This window comes from Calypte anna, chromosome 1, assembly GCF_003957555.1.
Source record: "Calypte anna isolate BGI_N300 chromosome 1, bCalAnn1_v1.p, whole genome shotgun sequence".
Lineage (NCBI taxonomy): Eukaryota > Metazoa > Chordata > Aves > Apodiformes > Trochilidae > Calypte > Calypte anna.
The window spans coordinates 61,369,891-61,390,003 of record NC_044244.1 but is presented as its reverse complement, the minus strand read 5'-3'; the positions used below and the strand labels follow the sequence as shown (position 1 = coordinate 61,390,003).

The window sequence follows — 20,113 nt, the reverse complement described above, 5'->3', positions numbered from 1 at the left end:
TTCTGTCACTATTTTTGGCTTCCCTTACTACAAAATAACACATCTGAAAATTAATTGGAATTTCAAAAGAAAATTTAAAAAAATCTCTTTTACTACTCTGCCAAAGAAAAAATCTGAGATAAAATAGATAATATTCTGAGATCTTTTTGTCAGCTAACACTGCTGTTGAGAGAACACCCAATTGAAAGAGAAGTGAGATAACAAAGTAGCTAAAAATAAGTAAATCAAATTTGCCCAAGCATAAAAGTACAGAAAAAAGGATAGCAATTAAAGGGAGGTGGGCACATATGGGAAAACAGATTATTATTGTTTCAAGCTTCAAACTTCTTCAGGTGCACTACAAGAACAGTTTTGTGAAGTATTCAGAACAAGCAATCATATTTTGAAACTCAGTGGCTGAAATCAAGGATTTTTAGAGCAATGGAAGTTTTACTTCACGGAGAAATAGAGCAAGTTTCTGACAGAGTTGCTATCAAGGTAACTTGATTAAGTTCAAGATCTATGGGAGGTGAAGACAGACCCGGGAAGCCTTATGTATTGCAGGTTACTTAAAATGAGCCCTTTACTTTTGGTTGCTCTGAAATTCAGGCAGTATTTTAGCATCCATTTTAGCTGGATGCTGTGCCACATCCTTTCTGCTGGCATAGAACAACTTGTTCCATTAGCACACCAAGCAAGTTCCTGATTGTAAGCTGCAGTTAATGACATACTCATGGAAAAGAATGAGAAAGAAGACAATAATCCTTTCTGTAAGATGCTGAGCTAAAAGTGGTCCAGTTTTCAGTACAGGATTTACCTCATTGTAGTAGGTGAATGACAAAGTGATTGCATCCATACTTTGCATAAAGCCTTCATTTCTCACCAACCACAGCCCTTGCTCATCTCAGACCCAAACAGTCCAAACGCTGCATGAACCTGTGCTGTCTACCCAAATTAGTACTTAGCAATTTTTTTTTTAAGTACACCACCACCTGGAAATGCTCAGTCAGCAGATACAAAGTCACAAGCTTTTTCATTCTTAATAAATTGTTTATAGTTGGGAGACAAGACACAAAATGAAGTTGATCAGAGACCTGTGAACAAGTGCATAACTCCAGTTAACTCCAGTACAACAGGACAGTGACATTCTCTGCATCACCGCTGTAGCCTGGAGGTTTCCTTAGCTGCAGGAGATCACCTGTGACAATTCTGGCAGATCATTCATGGTCTCCTCTCACCTCCACAACCTGAAAAAAACACAAAAGTCACAAATCCATTTTAACTTCATGAAAACTTTGCCATGGTTGAGCCCTGTGAGTAGGTGGCTCAGCACAGCACAGCTGCTCCTCCTCCCAGCCCTCTCATCCTGGTGGTGTGGAAGAGAGAACTGGGAGGGCAAAAATGAGAAAACTCTGGGTTGAGATAACCATCGTTTAATAAGTAAAGCAAAAACTGCACACTCAAGCAAAGCAGAAGAAGGAATTCATTTATCACTTCCCATCAGCAGGCGGGTGTTTTGCAGGATGGAAAGCTGAGTCCATCACATGCAACAGTTACTTGGGATGTCAGGTGCCTTAACTTGGACATCCCTCCTTCTTATTCATCCAGCTGGGACTGGTGAGCACTTTGACTGAGGTACTCCTTTGGTCCAGTGGGATCAGCAGTCCCAGCTGTGTCCCTCTCACCTTCTTGTGATCCCTATCCCACTCACTGGCAAGGCAGTGTGAGAAACAGACAAGGCCATGAGGCTTGTAAATCAATGCTTAGTGCTAACTTCAGCATTCCTACTTTATCAGCAATCTTTTGTTCAAAAATTAAAAACATAGCACCTTACCAGCTACTCTGAAAAAAAATAACTATCCCAGCCAAAGCCAGTGCACCCTCTCATTTCAGGGTTATTTCAGTATTTCATAGCACTCAGACAAGGAAACAGAAATTGCCCCACTCCAAATGAAAGATGAGTGTTAGTTCCTTACCCATGTTGCTTACCTTCTGCAGGCTGCACAAGATCACTAAACCAGAGAAAATTTAGGTGGTAACTAATTTGTATAGCAAAGACAGCAACAGGAAGCTAGCAGAACTATGATATCCCTTTGCATGTTTTAATTAGATCTGATTATCATCATTATAGAGTTGAGGCATGTTACCTAGTGAAACAATTTAATAAACTTTGTTTTACAGCTACTGAGGAGAAGTGCTGGCAGGCAGTATTTCTATCAAGTCTATACCAGTGTAACCCCAAATATTTTCAAGCTGTGAAACTCAACTGTTAAATGCTTTGCCTCAGAAGAATAATATGGATCTAGGTCTTTAATCTGGACATACTGATGCAGATTAAAATTGTACCAGTGAGTAACACACTGAAATGGTTTGAAATACTTGGAGAAGCTTTAAAAAACACATCAATCTAGAAGCATAAAGAATGAGGTATGAGATAACAGTAGCCTAGTGTTTTGCATTATGGGAAACCATACTAAGTCATGTTGTTAGGTATATTGAGGATGAGAACACAAATTTTCTGCTGGTGGATTTTGGCCAGGTTTTGGTGCTTTGGTCTTTTAAAGTTGCTTTTTTTTTTTTTTTTTTTTTTTTTTTTAAACACAGCCTTAGCAGACAAGTTTCAGTACTTTTGAGTCACATCTAGTCTCTAAACTTTTATGATAGTACTGGTTCCTGGTTCCATTGTACTTACATGCCACTTTGTAAGAGGTGAGCTAGAGCTGTGTCTGTGGCTCTGACTTGGAAGCACAAGTACACAAGTAGTTATAGGCACATAATTTTAGAAACCAACAACTCTAGCCCCAGTACTACATGAGAAACCTATTGGATATCATTGGTTATATTTTCAGTTACTTTACAGGAAGAGAATTGTTTGAGTTGTTTTGGGTTTTTTTTTTAAATAATTATCAGGGAAAGACAGTAGATATTTTATTTTAAAGTAGCTGATAATGTAGACATTATTATGATTAGACATAATAATGTAGATATTATTATGATTCATTATTATGATCATGTATTCACTTAATATGGTGTGTTAAAGCCATGCATCGTATGATTTATGGTCAACCTTGCTGCTGGAGAATAGCACAATGATTAGATCTCATTTCATCTGCAAGATGTAAACTAAGTCTCAAATGGTTCCAAACAGTTGTCCAGATTTGATTAAACTAGAGCATTGTAAAAACCTGTGCTTCATGTATTCACTGTAATTGTATCAGAAGCTGCCAAAGACCAAGCTCATTAGCAATGCTTAAAAGTATTGGTAACTTGTTCTTAAAACAAAGAAATTCACCATACAAGTACATGTGGCAAAACCAGGTAGGATAAACTCTGTGCTAGAGCAAGACACCATCACTGAGGCAGGCTGAAGCACAAGGGTTACCCTGCTCAGAAGCCAGCCCTACACAGAAAGCTCATTTATTTAATTATCCCTATGCAGGCAGCATGGGAGAGGAGGGACTGGGTCAGTGCTCAGGACATATGAAAATGTAGTTGCAGGTCTGTTAGAAAAGTAATTCCATTTGTCCACAGCTGTCAAGCTACTGCAATTTTATCTAAAATATAACCCTATTATAAAAGTTAAACAGTTTCAGAAAAAAAGTATTATGTAAACTCCTGTCACTTATGCCTTGAGTGTTCCAGAAAAACCCTCTTTATTGGCTGAAGTCAGAATCAGCACATTTAAAAATAAAAATACAAGCTTAAGTATTCAATGGGCTTCACATTCATCCCTACAGCTTTATTCTATCTAAACTTGTCTCAGAACTTGCTAAAGGAATTAAACTAAGAAAACTAAGACTTGAGTATGATCACCCTGAAAATCTACATGAAACAGAAATCTAAGCTTGGAGTAAAACCATGATCTTTACAGCAGTAACTTCATGAAGTCATACTAGACAACATATATTAGCATCTGCATGGCAGCAGGGAAGAACTGATGGAAGTTGAGAAGCCAGTTACCAAGAAGCAGCAGCTTTGTATTAGATCTGCAGTATATTCCATTTCAGTTTTTATTTTCATTTAATTTAACAGAAAGCTGAATAGCTTTTATTTTGCCCAGTTCTAGTTCTAATATACTTGTCAGGCTTTTGCTCTAGCTACCATAGTACACTGAAAATACTTTCCACTGCTAAAACAAATTACTGGAGCCCTTAATAGTAGAAAGAGCTTGTGGTTATACAAAGACATACATCATGGCTCTTCAGTTCGGGTCAAGAGATTGCTGAAGACTGGTGGCACTGCCTGCTTACCTGTAAGAAAGGAATTTCATAAATGCTTCCTAGTACTTGTATTCAGGTTTAAAATGCAAGCAGCAGGCTTCAACTACAGATACCAAGTTACTCAACTGTTCCCTGAAAGGAAGAAGTAACTTGCATTGTAAGCCATTTCAAGGCTCTCAAGAATAAAGTCATGTTTATGCTTCAAAAAGGTGAATTTTAAGATACATTGCAGCTGAATACCACTGTGAGCCAGCCAGCCCTTCAGTGATTTTCAGGTTTAAGAATTTCAGCTGCATTGCTACTAGAGGACAGGTGATGTGATGCGAAGTGCTCTAGGTGGCCCTGCTCTGGCAGGGGGGGTTGGACTAGATGATCTTTCGAGGTCCCTTCCAACCCCAAGGATTCTATGATTCTATGATATGATTCTATGATAGGATATCTATTTAAAATAATTAGTCCTAATGAATTACATAGCATTTCACTTCTAATTTCTTCACCTTTGTTAGGAAGGAAGCAGATACATAACAATCTTGTATTCATTTCCATCAATGCAGCACTCTTGAGAATGGCAACAAACAAGTACTAAATGAACAAGGAATCCCATTTGAACTGTACTGTTTACCCTGAATTATTTCACCTTGAAGACCAGCTCTATGTGTTAGGATGCATGCACACCCCACATCAGGAATACCCTCAGTTTGTTATATTTTAACAAAGACCACTGGCAAGATTAATACTAAAATGCATATTAACTTGTTTTATTGAGGCACAACAAGGCATTGTGAATAGCCCATACTTGAGGCAATCAATAGTGTAGTAAGCTGGACATTAATACAGTTTAGGGTAAGTGCAAACAATATACATTCACAGCTTTACTAGCAAGGCTACATCACAACTGATAAAGTGCCAAATTAGTGCTGATTCAGTACCCCAACTCCATGATTTCACCTTGCACCAGGACCATCATTCCCCTCAATAATGGAACCACTTATCTTCTATAAAGTCAGTATTAAGTGCAAAGCTAATCCCACCCCCATCCACCAAAGTGTTTGGAGTAGCTCTTTTGTAAACATCACACTGGATTTTAGTCCTGATAAAGGAGGTATCCCGAAAAGGTGGAGTATTTCCAGCTACTTCCATAGATGGCTCCCCGGTGCAGACGCAGCCAGATCTGATCTCCCTGGAAGAGCTGCAGGACTGCATGGTTACTTGCTGTTTCATGATCAGGAGCCCCATCATTTGCATAAGCTGACACTAGGACCTCTTCGTTCTTCATGAGATTCACATACAGGGGAACATTTACAGCCAGTTTCAGCATGTGGAAGATGAAGACGTAGGTACCATTCACTGGACAGTTGAACCTCCCAAGCTGGATATCAAAAGTTTCTCCTAGGTTGTTCAGCAACAGATCAAACACAATTGGCTGGTCTAGTGTTCCAGGTGCTAAGTTAGATGTTCTAGCAGCTGAAAAGGCAACTCTCATCTGCTGCAGGAGTGGGTAGACGTGCACTGGTAGTATGGTGGCAGCTTGGCTTGTCACTGGCACATCAACAGGGGTGATGCTGCGGGAGTCACCCTGCCCAGAGTCCCCACTGTTAAAGGTTTCACTGTCTCGTTCAGGACTGCTCACCTGGGAGGAATCACTCCACCCTGCTGTTAAAGACCATGAGCAATAATAAGTATTGTAGCAGAAGCAGCATGCCCTTAAATCAGCAGGCATAATCTTAAGCAACAAGTGTATGGGCTTTGCAACACGTTTGCCTTCCAGTTACAGAAAAAGGACCCAAGTGAGGACAGAACTTTGAAGCTGGTTTACGTTTATGACATGTTAAGTTATGGTACATCTTGCTGAATTGAACTACAAACAATGACTTCTCTTGTTTTTAAAGTAGAAGAGAGAAGTACCTCAATAACTTAAGTATTTGCCACATACATAACCATAAAAAAATGTGCTAACTCCTAAGAGGAAAGAAAATGTAATTTCTGAAAAGAAATGACCAAATTACCAAGACCCAGGTAGTTACTTAGTCATCCTCAAGACCTGAAATTCTACTTCAGCTTACCTCAATACTGCTCTTCTGGAGTTGCATCCTTAGTCATATCAACCTATGACACTAGAATATTTTAATTCTGAAGAACCAGAATTGCTTTTAAAAGCTTTCTACACCCTACTTCCCAAAATGAAGAAGTTTACTCTTCAAATATCCAGGTTAACAGTCTAGATTGACAACATTATTAGATCAGAGAAATTTAAAGCAGTCACCCTCAAGCTGCAAACCATTATTTCCACTGCAAAAGAAGCCCTAAGATACCAACTTGGTTTTATTGGCTTAGTGCTAAGGAATCAGGTCAGTGCTAAGGTCAGCTGTTAACTAACCACAGCCTTGCTTTTAATTCTCTTCTAAGGTATATTCAGAGTTCTCTCAGACTGAGAGGATCTGCTTGTCCCCAGAAGCTTCCACATGCCACGATTTCCCTTTATTCTTCAAAGTAGCAATCCACAGTTTCTATTAATCTCACTTTTCACTGATAGCACTCTAAATCCATCTTTTCCCAACATATGCAGTAGGATTAAATAGTTTTTTTCACAGCTTCTCAAAATACATGCTATTCATGCTTGGATTCAAACATTGTCTTGTGTATTTCTTTAGGTTTCATTCTCCAGCATGGAAATATAAGAAGAAAGCTGTATTTCCACACAAACTACTATAACATAGAAAAAGTTACCTGGCAAAGTTTCCAGGATCTGACAGCTTACCCAGAATCATGCAATCAAAGGAAGAAGCAAAACAACATCAGAACCACCCTGTATTTTTCTAGTCAGTTTGTGAAGAAAATTTAGTAAGGTGCCACTATGTCATGACTGACATGCTACAACAAATTGAGAACAGTGAAATTAAATCTGCAGCTATGCACTGCTGTGTAAGAACAGTCCTTCAGCTTCCATCTAGCTTAATTTACATCAAGCTTGATTTCTGTGGCTGCCAGTATACTTTTATTCACTCTTCACAACACTCCACTTGAGCATCTGCTTCATCCAAGCACCTATGTACCACTGGGTACCTTACCTCTTGAATTTGCTCGAGGACCACTAGTTATCCCTCCTCTTTTATAGCACTGCTGGTAATTAACATCCTGAAAAGGAAAGAAGTATTAGCAAGATGGCTATAAGCAAATCTGAAAACAAGCATTCTTTCATTTGCATAAGTAATTCAAGCTGTAGCATAGACAATGATGAAGCTCAGAATTCAGATGTAGATGAACAGTCTTATTTATGGAAAATTTACTTTTACAACAGCTTGCATGAAATAAGAGCTACTTCAATGCCAGTTCTAGCAAGGTTCTTCTGAACAACACATTCTGTTCAGTTCTTGAAGCAATATATTAAGTCTCAGGTCTGTCAGAAGTCCATGAGTCTGAAATAAAATACATTATTTTATACAAAGCTGAAGACCCTCCCCCCAGCAGGAACGTTTGCTTTCTTGAATATTTTTTGGGATTTTTTTTTTTGCCTAACCCCTTTCTCAGCCAGTCCATTTAGTAGTTCATTGTTTTAGACTATAGAGACATGTACTGAGAACCACCTTTAAAAAACATAGTAAAATTGGCTACTTATACTACATCCTATTTGTAATTTGTTTGCATTTCAGAGATTCCCTTCACACTAAAATAAACCTGTCACATCAACATTACCTGTCTGAACATACTTGATATTTTAACTATTGTTTACTGTTCAAAAGTGTTTTGACTAAGAAACAAAACCTCTAGCTTGTAAGGCATAGTTGACCTGTGAAAATAATGAGAAGCTGCAGTATTATGAGACTTAATTCCTGTACAGTGCTCAAAAGGTTACTGCAAACAACGTGAGTACTCACCCTCTGAGAATATGGCATCCCAGCATAATCTCTACCAGGGAACTGCAGCTGGCCATAGCTGCCATTAGTTATTGAGGGTGAGCCTCTGTAAGCATCAAAACCTGTTCCAATAAAATTGATTAGTCAGTATCCTTTTGTTTACAGCACAAGTCCAGAATACAACAAGAGCTCTCTTTTGGCAATTATAATGTGTGTTAACATGTGTAATTGCACACCTATTTATGCATAATTTGGAGCAAAGTTTCTCTACTCCTATAAAGAATGCATTTCATTAGCTATTCAGCTATTTCATCAGCTATACCCACTGTTTATCAAAATTAATTTATAAAAGTACAACATCAGACCTTACCAATTGCCTGTGATTCTAATGGGACTTCACATAACAGCTGAAAAACATGCTACATCCTGAGACAGGATTTAACATAGGCTTAAGATATTTTCTTTTGCTATTAGAGATGCTTCACCATTACATTTTGACATTTAGATGCTATTATATCTAGCCTCTTTAGCTAATAGACTACTACTAAAGTGGAGTTGCAAACAATTTAGTACCAGACACTACCAAAGCTTTAACTGCTGTTAAGTTAGAACTATACAACTCACTGTCTGGTACATATTCCTACAAAGTACTGAGCAGTCTCAGTAACTGCAACAACTATCACAGACTAAGTTCCCTTGCATTCCAAAGTGGAACAGGCAACAGATACCAACAACCTTTAGCTAGTGTCTGCTTCAAGTCAGCTGAAACTTCCTGTAGTACTTCAGTCAGTAGCAGGATAGCAATTTATTTGCAGACCAAATAATTTTCCTCTTAAAACTCTTCAGTTAAACCAGAAGGGTTATCCACTACTGCCAACCTCTCCTCCATCCTTGGTTCAGCTGATAATATTAAAGTCAAAGCTAGCCAAAGAGTAACTTGTTTGGGCAAATACTAAGCAGTAACTTGAGAAAGTACTTGCCCCAAATGTTGGCAAGACTGATACCAAAAAGAAAATGTAAAGTTTGGAATTATAAAAGAAATAGCAAGCAGAAAAGTCTATACTATTAATTTAATAACCTATTATTTCTTTCATAATCCAAAAAGCTATGAAACTGCTCTGCAGTTCAGCTGACATCCAAAGTATAAGGACTACAAACAGAAGTCAAAATAGACTTGTAACTGGAGATCTTATTTCTGTGCACATTACTCTTAGAAGTCTTAATATAAAAACTGAATTTACCTTTGTAGCCACCAGGGGAACGATATGAATTAGCCAGTGACCTTCCACCTCTTGCAGATCCTCTGACAGACCCACGGCTGTTAAGGTAAGGCTGAGAGGGTCTGGGAATAACATTAGTCTGTGCTGGATAAAAGGTAAGGCTACCATTGCTAACAGGAACAGCTCCTTCAGGTTGATAATTCACTGCTTAAAACAGAAAGTACAGATTAATTCAAAACTTTTAGAACTGTAACAAGTTACCACAACTAGAAGGAAGCAGTTCAGAGACTAAGATGCTCTGAATATCCTATTCTTGGGACCCTTCATTACTCTAAGTAGGGATCCCCTCCCCTTTGTTCTGTGGAGTGTAATGCTTGCTGAAATATGCTGTAGATGGCCCAAGCCCAGCGTAAGCCCCTAATGCATTCAGCTACATCCAGTTGCACAGCAGCAGAGCAGGATTTAACTTATTTATATTCTTGATGCTGCTAGCAAATCAAGTAACACCCAATTCAGAATTTTCACACAGAACCAACACTTGTATTAGCAAGACCTCAGTGGTCTATGTGATAAATAAGACCACCTCAGTGTTGGCATCCTTCAAAATGAGACAGACTCAGTCTTACCTAGATATGCAATAAGACAGCTGTAGAAAGTTGATACTTGTGTTCAAGTCTCTTCAGACATTCCTACTGTATGTTATTAGGCAGTTCACCCCCAAGCAGGTATTCCAGAACACTATGGTTTAGTGGTTACTTTACATACCTTACAACCATGAACATGTTTCCACAGGACTGCACTTTGTATCCTTCTAAAAGCTTAAAACTGATCCAGTGTGACATTCTAACCCCCCTTCTGAAGTCTGTGCAGAGCCACTGCACAAGACTAATCAAAAAAAATCAGGATGTTACATCAAAAAACTGCAGGCTGATCACCTGTAGTCAATGATAAGGAGCATTCAAGCTTAAAGTTTTTTTGACTGCTATGTTTATATTGTTCTTTGGAGCTCTTCTTGTGTCCCACTGACTTCACATAGTGTGGGTCTATTCCTACAATAATTTCAAACAACAGTAATTTTAAGTGAACTTGAGTCACATGATTAGATGAAGTCCTACAAGTCCAGATTCCTGTCAGTTTCCTCTCATCCTGGCACCTGTTTCAAGCAAATTTAGGGGCTAGTCTCATTTAAAATTTAGTGTCAGCTACACAAATTCACTTGGTACAGTCTCTGAATATCAAACAGGTCAGTGTGTTGAATATGAAGCTTAGTATTCCTCAGGTCAGACAGACCCAACCAGCTAATGAAGTCAGCCTTGGTAAGGACTCAGAGCTATATAAAGAGAAGTAAAAGCAGGATTATCTTTTGCTGCAGGTTGTGCTGTCATCAGCTTGCACCTGCTTCAGACAAAAAGCACATGCATGAACAGTTCCTGCAGCTCAGCTGATTCAGTATCTCCCTGAATTACAGTAACTTGTGACCGAGACCTCCTAGTTAGGAAACAAGCCTTCTTAGGTAACAAACACATGACAAATTTAGGGCCACATTAAGAACAACTCGATCTGTTACATTTTTTTAATTACAAGAGGGTTCATTTAGATGAGGTATTAAGAAATTCTTTACTGTGAGGGTGATGAGACACTGGAACAAGTTGCCCAGCGAAACTATGAATGCTCACCACCCTGGGAGTGTTCAAGGCCAGATTGGATGGGGCTTTGAGTAACCAGGTCTAGTGGGAAGTGTCCCTGCCCAGGGCAGGGGGGTTGGAACAAGATGATCTTGAAGGTTTCTTCCAGCCCAAACCATTCTGTGGTTCTATGAACTTCAACATCACAAGATACAGCTGGAGTGATAAGCATGAGTGGCAGACATGATCTGTCAGCAGCATCTAGAATGCCTCTCTTAGCTCTTACACTAAGGTGTAACATTTACATGAAGAATGTGGCAAGTACCTGTACAATCAATCAAGATCAGTCATGCTTTACAGTCATTTTATTGTGAGTTTTAATTTCAAAGTAAAGATACTAACCTGTTCTTAAACAAAAAATTTGAATCCTAAACAGCTCCTAGATGACACATCTTAGTTTGTAACAGTTTGTACCAGTAGCACAAAATACTCATCACTTTGGGCAATTCACTCCAGCACTGAAAGCTTATTCTGGCTTTCTTATTTAGCATTCTGCAACTCCAAGCACTACAGCAACACTCATGTCTGTCAGAGGCCAAATTAATGGCTCCAAATGAAGTGTTTCACCACTGCTTCAATTCCAAGCAAACAGTTGTATCAGAAGTATCAGTGCAAACATGAGTTTTCCAGTGGGTGGGAAATCCTTTTATCAGACCTATAGGGAAGGCTCTCTCTATAACTAGTACAGAAACCAGTTTGAAGCAGCCTTTCATCCTGCTAGCAGTTTTGAAGTTAAGTTTACATACCACAGCACCAGCTAAGGTTAGACCTGAAGTAACCCTGAAGTTAACAGGTGCTGTATGACAGTGGTTCAGAATGTCACTGAGTTAGAAGAACCTGAATACACTCACAGCACATTTTAATAAATTCAAATACTATTATAACCTGAAGAACTTCAAAGACTACTTGAAACAGAGACACAAATAACAGTTCTCACCTGAAGACAGAGGTTCTTGTGAAAGAGAGCTTTGTTCTGCAACATGAGAAGATGGTAACTGGCATTGAGGAGGAGTCTGTGTACTTGCTGTGGAGTAACTCTGGTTATATCCTGATGAATATGAAGAATCCTCTTTAATTTCCTGGTCTTTACGTGGAGGCAGTGGTGCATTCACTTTAAATACCTAGGATATATTTAAAGAAAAGTGCTTAACACTCCCATCTAAAGTCTCTGCCTAATTCCACCACCCTGCTATGATGTGGTTTACATCCATATGCCTAGATCAGTTCCTAGAACACCAACTGTCTCTTAGAATGAGGAAGACTGGTTTAGAACCCATCCTTTTCTCAGCAAGCTTTTAGAACTTACTCTTATTTTTATAGCTACTGCTCAAGAAATGTGTCTTGACTGATCATAGCTGCCATGTTTGATCAAAAGTACAGCTACCATACTGTAAGATGTTTTACTTCTATGGGAACTCAACTGCTGGATTGCCTTTGTCCTATGCCTTTGACCTGAAGACAGTCTGTACTGAGAGGAGATTTCATGTTTGGGAAGAATTTGGGTCTTTATGCCCATCTTGGGATACCTGGTGTAACACGACTATTCCCTCAGATAAATACCATATTAGATTCACTTTCATCCCTTTAAGAAATTGAGCCTCAACTTCCTAATTTCTTTTTTAAGTTACTTAGGTCACATGCTTACTGTAAGGGAAGAATCTTGTAATTCAATTTTTTAATGTCTGAACAGTTGGGTGGTACACAGATATTAGTTAAATCTACTCAAATAGAGTTTAGTCCCTTCAGCAACCATTTCCTTATAGTTAATAACCCAAAATTATCAGAACTGATTTTGTCAAGTGACAACTAGTAGCAAGATCAACTAGCAAAGAAGTCTGAGTAAAAAGATCTAAATTTTGTATAAAGACCTTCGAGAAGTACCAAGTCTAAAGGTGTATCTAACTTTTTTCCACTACTATAAACTGTCCATACAGACCAGGGCAAGATCAGCTACATCTAGATCCCAGCAAAACTTCACAACTTGACAATTCTTGTCATTTACAGAAGTCTATGAATATAAGAGGAAATTAACATTTATTTTTCAGGGTCAGGAAGCTAATTGTTTCCTCTAGCAGGCCAGCACAAGACCCACTTATGACACTACTATCTGTATCTCAGTACTGCAAGATGCAGATAGTCTTACAAGCTGTGGAACTGTACTGTACATTTGTTAAAATGGAAAATGCCTTTGAAGAATTTCAGTGACTTCTTTTCTAAGCTTGCTGTTGAGCAAAACCATTAAATGAAGGTTTCCAGCAACTTCTGAACAAGGTATCATAGGATTAAATAAGTACATGAAAGTGAACATGAATAACTGAGAGGAGACCCTTACTCTGAGTCCCTCTAAGCCTGTACTACATATTACTAGACAATAGCAATGCTTTAGAGAACATTCCTATGATGTATGGCCTGAAAAACATAACACCTATTTGCAAGAAACACTATTCTTACCCTGTGGGGAGTATTCCCTACATATCTATATTGAGTACTTGTTAACAAGATAAAGACTACTATTCAAGGACATATTTTCCATGATTCCAGGGGACCAACTTTTACTCCACTAAAGCAAAGACTTTAAAAAGCAGCAAGACATTTTTCAGGCTTCAGCAAGCTTTTAGTCCTAACAGCTATACACTTGAGTATTCCCTTTCCTCTGCAGTCTATTATTTGAAATCTACACAGAAGAACAGTTTAAGGAGAATCCACTTTACCTTGGGGCACAGCTATAAATCTCTTGATTTCAGGTCTGACTTCTTAGTTCCTTTAGGCTACTAAGATATCCCCATATTAGATTTTGGGACTATGTATACAGAACAAAAGCAGGATCTCTGTTCTTAGATGATGTGCCTTACGTTCTGAAAGCACTGGAGAAGCAGAATTCTAATCTAGGCTTGCAACATTAAAACATCAAAATGATCTACTAAGTTCTCTACTCCATCAAGGGGCACCAGTTCCCCAGTATTAGGACTAAGTTATTACCATTAATATCAATTATTTGTCTGTGGCCCCAAGCTGCATACTTACAGTCTGCATAGCCTGAAAGGGAGCTGCTGTTATTGTAACAGAGCTGCTACTTGCTGGAGGAGACTGAAAGCTTTGTGCTGGTGGTACTGGAGACATGGAAGTGCTTGAAGTAGGCAATGGTGACTGTGGCTCACTTGGGAGGGGAATAGTAGCCTGAGGGATGAACAAATGTCATGAAAGGTCACTTGATAGGTATCAGACAGCAACAGAAGCAGTTAATTTGTTCTAAAGCCTAGACTGACAGAAGTCAGCGGTTTCTACACGATGACATGTGGACATAGTAAAGCCACAAAATAGCTTTTGCTTACAATTTCAAATCTTGCTGTGCATTCTCAGCAAACAGTACTTCCATTGCCCTCTCTGCTGATTAAGTGAAATGGTGCCTCAGCTACTATACATACTACTCATTGTAATAATTTCACAATGAAGAGACATTAGCTATTTTCCCCACCACCAAGGAAACAAAGTTACTTCTACTCTGTTTATTGGAAGGTGATTCTCTACCTGATATGAAAAAAGTCACTTTGCTTTTCTAAAGGAACTCAGGAAGTTGCCTTTTTTTCCCCTCCCAACTTAATCAATTATGTTTCAGATTAGAAACAATGCTGAGTTGCCCAAACAAGTATTAACCAGCATTAAGTCTCATCTGTGCAGATAGCAAAATGAAGTGTTGATTTAGAATACCAATACTTACAGGAATCAGATGTCAAAAGGAATATAAGACACTAAACACATTCCAACAACAAATGTATCTCACTTACCTGCATTTGTAATAGCTCACCTGGGCAATTTCAATCTTCTTAGGTATCAGTGGCTCAGAAACACATGAACTGGTCTGATATAGTGACTGGGAAGTGTATTTTTCAGTCTCTTGAGAAAGCGATGCTGATGCCTAAAAAGCCATACATGCACCTGCTGTTACAAGTAGTATTGCAGAAAGGACAGAAGTCTGGTAGAGCTGACACAGCAGTGCCTAAGTTGAAACTAGGGGATTTTGAAAGGCTGACAAAGTCCAAAGTAAATGTAGTAAATAGAGTAAATAGTCATCCTAGCCAAAAGCTTCAAGTAATTAGCTGTAGAGAGTCAGACTTAGATTATCCTTCCTACACAACAGGCTGCACAACAAGCCCTGCAAAATCAGATGATTTTAAGAACTGTAGATTGCCTCAGGCATTTATTTGCAGTGACATCTGTGACACACACATTGAACTATATGGGAAGACATGCCTGATGTTAAACTTCTGGTCAGCTCTGTCAAACAAGCCTTCAGAGCCAAACTCTGGTTTGCCTTTTCAGAACCTGTGCACTCTACAGTTAAACTTAGCATTTCAAATGTAAGCTAAGAGTTGATGACACTTAGCTACACAGCCCAGGACTAAAGACTCTGTACCGTTCTTGCTATGTGCAGACAGAACTGCACTTGCATACCAGAAGAGTGCACTGTCACCATGGAGTGTGTTCCCTGGTTGTGCTGGGACCAAACAAAGCTGATGTACTGCTTTCCATGGGAAGCAAGACTGGAAAAGAATACCATCACACTTTCAGCCTAAGGTGCTAGAGATACACTGGGCACAAGTAACCCTGATTCCAAAGAGTAAATTTACCAAAAAAACTGGGAGCATTTAATAAAATGTTCCATGTATCATGTTCCACATGATAGCACAGCACAAGTCTTCTGGATACATAATAAACAGTAAAATTATTTAATCCTTGTCAACACAAGGTCTTATGACACTGTACAAGTAAGAGAAGGTAACAAGAACCAGGTCAAAACTGCCAATTCAGGAGGCAGCAAGACTATAATACCCTTGTCAAGGCTGTTACATTCAAGTATTCAGTATACTAAGGAATAGTAAATATTACATACACAATATACTAACAGCACATATATCAATAAAAACTATTTTAAAAGCATGAAAACTTCCCCATTACAATGTACATACACTGTTTTAGAATCCAACACATCAGACCCAGCTCTGAACACAGCAACACTTAGCAAGAGATACTTAAGACCACAATCTGCATAAATTGAAATACTTAAGCTGTAAACAATATCAGAACACTGAGATTAACTGCACTTTAATACAGTTAAGAAAGCAAAGACCAAGGTTCTGGCTGAACATCAGGATACAAGATTTCCAGTACTTCTTTAGTTAGTGCTTGAGAAAAATCTGTCTTCAGCTTGCACTGAAGTCTGCTATTTCATGAGAATATCCATCCTGATTTATGACCCTCTGTGCTGTCATTAGAGGGAGTATTCTACACTACAACCAAATCAAATAATTATGCTGCACATACACTGCCATACAAATATGTACCACACATTCTAGCATGCATTTTTCACCCCACATCCTTCCCTTTTCAAGAGTCAGATAGTTTGCTTCGCATTCATACAACATTAGAAAGACTTTTCCCAATCAATACAATGTATTGGGTTGTAGGGGATACTAAAGATGATCCAGTTGCAACCCCCCTGCATGGACAGGGACACCTCCCACTAGATCAGGTTGCTCAAAGCTCCATCCAGCCTAGCCTTGATGCTCTACATAATCCAGGATGTAGATTCTACTAGTGCTGTTACTTGCATTCTGTCCCTGAATGCTGTTAAGTTATTCAGGAAAGACCCTTCCACAGTTTTGTTAGGACTGGCTAACACACAGGTTTTTGAATGCCAATGAAGGCAAGGGTATATTACCTGTGGTGTCACCTGTGGCTGAGGTGTCACCAAATCTTCAGTTTCAGAGCCAGAAAGAGCTGGATCAGCAGATGCTAGGGAAGTATTGGAACCACGCAGTGTCATGGATGAAGCAGCAGCCTTGCAGGTAGAGAAAATTGAGATAAGGTTTTGAAATATCTTAGATATTCAGTTTCACTGAAACTCACTTTGGGCATTTCCAAAAAACCTCAGAATGAGGCAGGAGATGAAGCAGCAGCAGGTTCTCCTGCACACACCTCTGAACTATGACTTGAATCTATGGGTTAAACATTCAAACTATTTCAAGATGTCTTCAGCCTACTGTTTTGCTTTCAGAAATTTCTAACATTTGCTGCTACATTTCAAGCCAAAGGGCAGACAGCTTCATCAGCATTTGAGTAATCTTAGTAGTTTGCTAATTTAAGATACATGGAATTTCTTACAGAACTACTTACAACAGGAAAAAAATTAACACTAAGCTGATTCTAGTGAATAATGCTTATTATTCCTTGGCTAAAGCTCTGTTCTTTAACTCCTACTTACTTGAAGGGGCTGTTGAAGAAAATCACTCTGACTTGGAAGTTTCTGTTCTTTTGAAGCTGTAAAAAAAAAAAGCATTAATCAACATTAATTTTTCAATTTAAACACTAAATACAATTTCAGTGAAACTTCAGGTTTTTTTGTAAAAGAACAGATATTCTATACCAAAAGTATTCCTACCAGAGATACCCACTTCCCAGATTAAAAAAATTACCAATAAACTGGGTAATTGTGTTTTACAGCCCAAGAGTCACCAAAAAGGTATAACATGTCCCATTGTAAAAAACTCCATTTTTCTAAGTGCAACTAAAAAATTGCTCTTCATCCTGAGCTCATTCACAGCTTATGTCATATACATTATATCTAGACAAGGTTATTACACAGATACAGCATGCCAGATTTATAGCTGGGTGCATATCTGCATGCCAGTCAGCAATTATATAAGCATCCTATTTCCAGGCACACACACACCAATTTAAGCCACCTCCAGCAACAAATAAGGAGGTAAGCTGTTCAAGCTGCTTGGTTTTCAGTCAGCCATTGATATTTTGATTGGTAATTATAATTAGACAAGCTGTCTTCACCACACCTACTATCTACAGCCCAAACAAAACCTGCTAATGTTTGCAAAATGTTACATACAATTTACATTTACATTACCTACCTACAGGGCTACTTGCTGGAGTAACTGAAGGTGGCTGGGATGAACCAATGGCACTTGGTGAAGCTTTATCAAAATCCAGAATGGACTCCTTTTGTAAAAAAGATCATCAGTTGGGGAAAAAAATTAAATTCTAAGTACAAATGAAACACTAATTTAACAACTTTAACTAATTAGAGCTAGTTCCATTCATTGGAAACACACACTGTCAGCACTGTCTTCCCTGACTTAGTAAGAATTGAAGCTTTGTGCTACAACAGAGAAAAACATACCTGCATGAAGTTGTAAGTCCCTTGTATCTGAGTCATCAAATCCTGAAGTTTTTCCCTTCTCAATACTGGATCTTTTGGAAGAGTTGAAGTAGAGCAAAATTCTGCAGCTGGCTGATGTACAGGTTTAGGCACCTAATAATAAGAAAAGATATTAAATCTAATACTGGAAAGCAAGACAAGCTGCCTTATCCAATGTACTTCTAGAGTAACCTATAGGTTTCAGACACTGTCAGCCAGGGAATTCTGTGCTAATACTGGTATTTCCTGAAATACTTTGTTAAAAATCAGCTTACTGTTGCCACAACTTTTTCAGCCACAAAATTCAGTTCACTCAATTTCTCAGTCAAATATGCAAAAGACAGTAAAAGTTGCCTGCATTTAGTACAAAATGAGGCATCTCCATCTAGAGTAAACCCACATATTTAAGGTGAACACCAGAACAAACTGAAAAATCAAAGGTGTCTCACTCAATGTTTTAAATATATTTCCTCCCAGTAGAAGCCATGTCATTAAGTACAGATCTTTTATTAAGACGTCATTTCCAGAAATTCTGAAAAAACTGCACCCAAGAGATATATTGCAAACAGGCTAATCAGGATTAAACCCAAATGCATCCACTAACAACCCAGACACTCTTAAAGCACCAGCTCCTGCATAAAGTATTAAACTTTTCCAAGCTTGGTGTGAAAACTATCTTTGTAACTATATGACTTCTGTGAGGTCTTATTCCTTGATTGTTGCAGATTGTACCTCAACAGTTCATTGCAACTGATTCTCACTTCACTTCCAGAGGTGGGAATGTTTTATCAGACAACAGGCAAGTCTAAGGTATCAGAAAAATCACAAGAGTAAACTCCTTAAATATCAGAGGCTCTGTTATGTACAGAATGACAATGACATTAGCATGTCTAGATAGTTTAACATCTTTTGCAAGCAGCTTAAGGAAGAGGTAGGCTTGTTGTAGATATTTTTAAAACAAATTTTGGTGAATCTCTGAAGTTTTGCTGGTTTTATGCTTAACTATGCATTCAGAGGGGGACAAATCAAAAGACATTAAGTGGTTGTATTATTTCAACTGGCCTGAATATTGAGACACAAAGGAACATGTGAAAGCCTTTACTTTCCTACAATACTAACATTTGTCTAAAAGAAGGGTTACTATTTCAATACACTGTGCAGTTGAGTATTTGTATGAAGTCATTAGATTATATGGCAGAAGGATTTGTGTCATGACACTCATAACACTAAATTCAGAACAAATATATGAAGTGCTCTTTGTCTAGTGTTAGGACAACAAGCCCAAATATACTTCCATTTTCTCTTCAACAGTTACCTGCAACTCATCACTAGCATTTACAGAAACTTCAATAGCATGCACAAGGAAGAAGCTTATAGGGTTTAGTGAGCTTCACAAGGCATAATCCACATATATGCAGGACATCATTAACTCTGAAGGACTCAGTTTCTAAAAATCCATGGCCTAGACACCTACTTGTTGAGCTCTAAGTTTTATTTTACAATAAAGACAGAGTAGGGTAAAGGTGTACTCTTCTAGCTCTAAAATAAAGTCTGATGCACAAGCACTACAGTTAGCTACTGACTATCCAAATTTATATTTTTGTATAGATTCCAGTACTGAGAAGTAACTAAAGCTATCAAGGACCTAAGTGTGGGACAAAAGGTACAGTTGAATAAAGTTAAACCTCAGCAAATTTAAGATTCAGATTCCTAGCACTTTAATCTTAGTCCATCACTTCATTAGACCTCACTTAAAAGCAGACTTACATTTTAAAAACACCTACTGTCAAAGTCAATTCATTATAGGTCAAACTGATTAATGCTTCTATTACTCTTCCTCCTCAATATAGTTTACCAAGATAAAATTACACTACCATATGAGTTCTGAATGTTTGCAAATGGGTCACAGAACCTTGACACTTTGTCATCTAACCAGATCATCTGG

The 20,113-nt window shown here is 38.4% G+C and overlaps 1 protein-coding gene across 1 annotated transcript in view; it reads right to left on the bottom strand.

Moving 5' to 3' along the window:
- Positions 1–5,134: 5,134 nt before the first annotated feature.
- The window catches only part of CAPRIN2 (caprin family member 2), a 33,424-nt gene continuing 18,445 nt past the window's right edge, over positions 5,135–20,113 (bottom strand). Inside the window, exons 11-21 of the mRNA XM_030452837.1 lie at positions 18,151–18,282; positions 17,882–17,969; positions 17,221–17,276; positions 16,678–16,797; positions 14,764–14,874; positions 13,983–14,135; positions 11,896–12,079; positions 9,295–9,480; positions 8,075–8,175; positions 7,268–7,334; positions 5,135–5,852 (exon numbers count right to left, since the gene is read on the bottom strand). Coding sequence (XP_030308697.1) covers positions 5,284–5,852; positions 7,268–7,334; positions 8,075–8,175; positions 9,295–9,480; positions 11,896–12,079; positions 13,983–14,135; positions 14,764–14,874; positions 16,678–16,797; positions 17,221–17,276; positions 17,882–17,969; positions 18,151–18,282 — 1,767 coding nt within the window. The 3' untranslated portion in view covers positions 5,135–5,283. The remainder of the gene's footprint in view (positions 5,853–7,267; positions 7,335–8,074; positions 8,176–9,294; positions 9,481–11,895; positions 12,080–13,982; positions 14,136–14,763; positions 14,875–16,677; positions 16,798–17,220; positions 17,277–17,881; positions 17,970–18,150; positions 18,283–20,113) is intronic.